General features: G+C 43.4%; 1 protein-coding gene across 1 annotated transcript in view; it reads right to left on the bottom strand.

Moving 5' to 3' along the window:
- The window catches only part of Glut4EF (Glucose transporter 4 enhancer factor), a 195,977-nt gene continuing 189,977 nt past the window's right edge, over positions 1 to 6,000 (bottom strand). Inside the window, exons 6-8 of the mRNA XM_019061680.2 lie at positions 3,395 to 3,492; positions 2,252 to 2,498; positions 1 to 524 (exon numbers count right to left, since the gene is read on the bottom strand). Coding sequence (XP_018917225.1) covers positions 339 to 524; positions 2,252 to 2,498; positions 3,395 to 3,492 — 531 coding nt within the window. The 3' untranslated portion in view covers positions 1 to 338. The remainder of the gene's footprint in view (positions 525 to 2,251; positions 2,499 to 3,394; positions 3,493 to 6,000) is intronic.

Raw genomic sequence — 6,000 nt, 5'->3', positions numbered from 1 at the left:
CGATACTTTCATGTAAAGTACGAAAACACTTTCGATAACAACTCTCGAAAAGAAAAACAACGCATCAAACATGTTCAAAAATACGATTTTAACTTCAAAAGTCAATAAAAATAAAAATAGAGGAATAAAACCTTAAACTTATCTGTTTTTGTTTCATTTAGAGGGGATATATCTTAGTCACTCATAGAAAATTTCATCTTTTTTTTTTAAAAAATATAATAAAAATTTGAAATAAAATTTTTAAAAATATAACATAAATTATAAATATATTGTAAACTGTAAATATATTATAAATGATTTATATGTCTTATTTTTGGATTTGATTGATTGCCTTGGATTTAGTCACTAAACCTGGTGCAAGCTTTTTTCCATTTGCATTGCGTGCACCACAATTCTCGATGCTCCATGCCATAAACTTTGCGGCATTTCTTTGTTTCACCACGAACTTTTCGAGTAGGGCTGGTGGGCAGCAGTTTGGCTGGTAATGCTGAGTACGAGAGCTTCATGTGCTTTTGCACTGAATTCTGAAATCAAATTGAAATAATCGTTAGATTTTCCGGATTTTCAACAAAGTCAAGCACACTCGAGTTAAAAAAGAAAAAAAGTTGATAATAATTTATCATTACGGTAAGACTAATCCTCAATGCAACTCCACTTGGGAATGAAATCTGAAAGGAGAAATGAAAATGGGTGTTTGCAGGTTGCATTTTAATCAAGATTAGGGGCAGGGCCGGATTAAGGGGGTGGCCATATGGGCCGCGGCTCATGGCGGCAAATCTATAGGGGGCGGTAAATTTTGCAATTTTTTTAAATGTAGGTATAAAAAAAAATCGGTTTCAGAAAAAAAATTACAAACGAGAAAAGGCGACAAAATCTCTCATTTCCTGAGAGTATAGTAATTTCTAATTTTGTCGTCTTTCAGTGATACAAGAGATAGCACCTTTAATTAGTCGAGTTAAGAGAGAAAACAAACACGCAATTTGGCCTGGAGCGGCGCGACTTAGAGAGAAATGATGACGAGGACTTGAGATGAAAAGGTGAAGCCCTCGGCGCGGCGATCGGCATGTAACACATATTAGCGCCTACAAGACTGCACGAATACTCCACGCATTGCATCAAACACAGTGCGGTCATTGCGGTCAGCGTGAAATGGATAGCGCCTACAAGAATGCACAAATACCTCACGCATTGCGGCAAACAGTGCGATCAGCGCGAAACGCATAGCGCCTACAAGACTGCGTGAATACTTCACGCATTGCGTCAAACAGTGCAATCAGCGTGAAACGCATAGCGGCTACAAGACTGCGTGAATACTTCACGCATTGCGTCAAACACAGAGTGTTCTGCGAGGCGCGGCTACGCGCCTCTAAGGCCCGCTTAGCAGCTCCCCGCAAGTTAAGGTAAATGGAGCGGGGTCATCGGGAACAATCTCCTATCGACAGCCGCAAAAATCATGAAAATTGGCTCGGTTTTTTAGAACGAATTGTGACAAAAAAGAAAATGTCTGATTTAAATGGGAGCCTTAACAATTTTATCACATAATATACAAAAACCTGGGTCATATTTCCAAAATCTGAATGGAGCGGGCTCAACTAGGGACTTTCACCTGTCTATAGCTGCAAAAATTGTAGAAATTGGCCTGGTGGAATAGTAGAGCGAACTGTGAAAACAATTAAAATATCGAAGGTCAGAAAGCTAATCGATGGCAAAACTCCCGAACCACGCATTCCGGTTTACGATGTTGCAGATTTCCTGCCATACTTCATTGTTTAAGTGGAGAGCTACTTAATAACTTCCGTGATTTTTCTTCTCTGTGCGAGGAAAATCCTGAGAAAACTTCGAGAGACAATGTCGTTTTCTTCTCCTTTAATGAAAAAAAAATTAACAGGAGCAGAGATTTTCGAACGGCGCTCACAAGATACGTGTTTCGGGAGTTTTAGCATCGGTATTAATGAAAGAGGTCATGCGCATGTGATTTGAATTACATACCCGAGACTTGGAAGGGGCTGTGCGCATGTAATTTGGGTTGCACACCCAAGACTTGGAAGGGGCCGTGTAATTTGGATTGCACACCCGAGACTTGGAAGGGACCGTGCGCATGCAATTTGGATTGCATACTCGAGACTCGGAAGGGGTCGTGCGCATGTAATTTGGATTGCACACCCAGGACTTAGAAGGGGCGCCATCAGTTTAGAAAGGGGGTGTAGTGCGGGTTGTTTAAGTACTAGTTGAAACTTTGATTGGAGCTTACCGGTGACGTATTAGAGAAGGACCAAGCGACGTGTCCATTGGAATAAGGTATGCTGATCGGGCTGGCGTAGTTGTGATGGGATTGGATGGCCCTCTGGTACTCGGGGTCCTCGTGGGGCGGTCGAGCCATGTCCCGGTGAGATAGGGTTGGCGGCGGGGACTGCTGCACTTCCACCTCTGTGTAGTAGAACTCCTCTTCGTGATCGTCAAGATCGTAATCGCCGTCCACCGACGTTCCCGTCTTTGGCCTGCCGAAAAAAAATAACAAGTGTATTCTAGGTGCCCTTCTCCGGATAAGAGTTGATTTCGACGTTCCCCAAACGAAGGAACGTAACTAAATTTCAACGTTTACAAATTTCCTTCGAGAGTTGCATTTTAAGGAGGTGAACTTTTTTTTTTTTTTTTTTTTTTTTTTTTTTTGTCAAGCGAAATTTTATTCAGTAAGTACATATTTACAGAAATTGTAATGTGCGTATCTTATTACTAATTTGCTTAGGTGATGATAGATATAAGTTATATATAGTGATAACATAATGTGTATGATAATAAAAGAGACAAGTAAAGTAAGGAGATAGTTAATAAGATAATAGTATAAGTTTAGGAAATAGGGTCAAGAGTTTACTTCGCGAGACATGCCGGAATTACCATCTGGTATATCTTCGGCTGGGGGAAGAAGGTGAACTTCAAACTGAAAATTTCGCTGATTTTTATGAGTCTTGGACGAAAATTGCACAGGTATATGCTTGCAGAAAATTGAATTGTTTTGTGTAAATGTTGCAACTCAGGAAAGAAGTTATGGTCCTTCGTCCGAGGAACGACGATTTTCCTCGAACGACTGTGACGCCTGAGAGTGATACCACTATTCGGCCACGTGGGAGCTCGGGTTGCCTACACTGTAAACTGAAGGCAAACCGACAGTGAGGTAAGTTAGTGGCTTAAAATGGCTCACACAATAAAATTTCATAGGACAAAATAGTCTCATTTGTTCTAAACAAACTGTTGCCCTTAGATTAGGGACATCCTATCCTACATGAAGATAAGGAATGACCCAGATCTTAATAGGTCTATTTGTACAGCTCCTCTTTGTAGACAAAATTCGTCTTAGTAAATACGCCTGAATAAAAGATACTGCGCGAATACTTACCCTAAATGTGTTTGACGAACGTGAGTTTCAATTGCCTGGCAAGTGGCAGTAACCGCAAGACATCCGGGCCAAGTGCACTGGAACACAACACGGCTCGCCTGAAACAAAGAATGAAACGCATTATTTAGCATGTGCCTCGACTCATGAGCGGTATTTATAAGAGTTTTCCCCGTCATGGAGTGAGCATAATGAGGTACAGGAATTGAAACCATGCAAGATCGGCCAATACCTTCGATGCTCAAAGTTTAAATAACATGCTACGACTCCCGTAAGAGGGCAGACTCGAGAAGTCCCCACGAGAGCGAAGGACCGTCAGAATACCTTCTTTGGGTCTTAATTCTCTAGAGATCTGAAAATCTCAAAAATTCAGAAATTCAGACACAAGCCCAAGGGCGCAAAACTCTGAGAGGCGCAAAATGTTTGAGTCTTCATTTCAAAACGTCAGTACTGGTGTACTAAGACTGTATTTTTCTAGTATTTTATCAATTAAAATTTTCCAAATCCAATTTTTTTATGGGGGGGGGGGGGTGGTCAATATCATTGCAATAGGTAGATTACCTCAAAACTGTTAAAAATCATCTTTTTTGAAGGTAGTTTGACAAATTTTCCCTGGCAACACACTCTAATGCCCCCCAAAAGTCCCCCTCCTCCCCTGTAGCTCTCGAGAGGGATGAAAAGTCTAAGACTCCCCTCCCCCTCCCTTGAGAGCGTCTAATTTAAGGATGCCAACCAAAGTTCAGCCTTGGGCGCTAGCGTTAAAAATGTAAATCTGGCCTTGGGTCTAGAACAATGAATTAAAATTCGGAGAAAAACTTGTGAGTTTCATCTAAAAAGCTACCACCTTCTGCCAACCTTTGAATTCGGTGCCTCTAAACCTCGTCCGCGTTCTCTTCATCAAGTAAGATATTTTGAAATTGTGTGCGGAATAGAGATAAAAAAGGTAAAATAAAAATAAAATCGGCGGATATTTTGAGCGTTTATTAGGCGCCTCTCCGTCTACACCTACGAATACTGCTGAAAGTGCACCTGCGAATCGACAACGTCGGAGGTATGCAGCTTTGGCACGGCCTTGACGGGGGCAAACATTTTGGCAAAGAGCTGGGCGTTTCGCCGACTGATTTATATGAATTTATCCGCATTCGCTTCGACGCTCCGTCTTACACGCTCGCAATTTGCCAACAGATAAAAGCGCATCTAAAAATATTTTTGCACCTCCGTCGGCATCAGTCCCAGGGGCTAGAGATGCCTCATAACTCCCAATCCTCACATTTCATAAGATTAGATTAGATTTCATTGGATCTTCCGTGTTATTATGACGGAAGGAAAGACAGGTGGAAAAGAGGTCGCGGAAGAGGATTATAAAAAGAAGAAGAGGAAGAGGAGAGTACGGAAAAGAACCATAAAGTGAATAAAAAGAGGAGGAAGTGAAATAAAAGGAAGGAGAAGGGTACAAAATGTATGTACATTTTCTGTAGTACATTCTCTTTCGATAACTTATTGTAGTAAGAAGGGCAAAGCACTGGTAACACGATTGAACAAGACCTCAGATTCTGATACCACTATTCGAACTCTTGGGAGCGCATATTGCCTACCCTCTCAAATGAAGGAAAACTGAATGCGTGAGGCTGCACAGCAAACAAAATTTCCCAAGACGATTTTCACGGCATTTCGTTCGTTACAAGAACTGTGAAGAATAGGAATCATCAGCAGTAAACTCTTTGCTTTTCATCAAATACGTTTCCCTTCTCTGCCTCTGAATGGGATATGCCAGGTTTCGGCATTTGCTCATAAAATAGAAAACGCGGGAAATTCTACGGCTTGAAAAAGTTCTTAGCCCTCGAGCAAAAAAACAGTCATGCTCGTAATTTAAGGCTTGGCTTCCGTGGAAGAAGGAGACAAAGCTAAGGAGTGCGGGTGCAGGGAGCGAAGGGACACGCGAAGCGCAGGGACGAAAATACACAAAGAAAAAAGCGCACACGTGCCAAAGTTTGTTGGTTATCGATCAGCTGACGATTGCACGGGAGAACGGAGGGGAAGCCTTGGCCCCCTCCCCCGCCCCTCCGACCGCGCAGCATTCCGCGGGTGTCCCTCCCCGACTCATACCATCCACCATCCCCCATCCTCACCCCCGGCTTGGGATCCTCGCCCCTCTCTCTACACGTGGCTCCGAGATGCACTTCCATTGAGACAAAGAACTTGCGTTGGTTCCCGCAGCGGCCGCTCGGGGCGCTGGCGTCGGCATCGTCGCCGGTGCCGGCCAAGTTTCCCGCCACCGCCCTCTCGCAGTCCCTGACACTGACATCGACACCGTATCGCACCTATTGCCCAGAGACGTCCTGACGGCTTATCGATCCACCGTCCCATCTTCCCCGTCCACCATCTTATCGTGGAGTCTCTTTACGGGGAGTTACGAAGGGAGATCCTCCTCCTCCTGTTTTCGGGTACAGAGCCTACGGGAGTTACGAAGGGAGATCCTCCTCCTCCTGTTTTCGGGTACAGAGCCTTCGTAAGGAGGAAATGACCGCTGGACGATCCATTTCTGAGTGACTTAGTTACAAACCTACAGGGTGTCCCCAATAGAGTACCTGTATAGCGAGAGTATGGAC

The sequence above is a fragment of the Bemisia tabaci genome, chromosome 2 (genome assembly GCF_918797505.1).
Source record: "Bemisia tabaci chromosome 2, PGI_BMITA_v3".
NCBI lineage: Eukaryota > Metazoa > Arthropoda > Insecta > Hemiptera > Aleyrodidae > Bemisia > Bemisia tabaci.
Note: the sequence above shows the minus strand (reverse complement) of the source record. Positions and strands in the feature narration are given on the sequence as shown.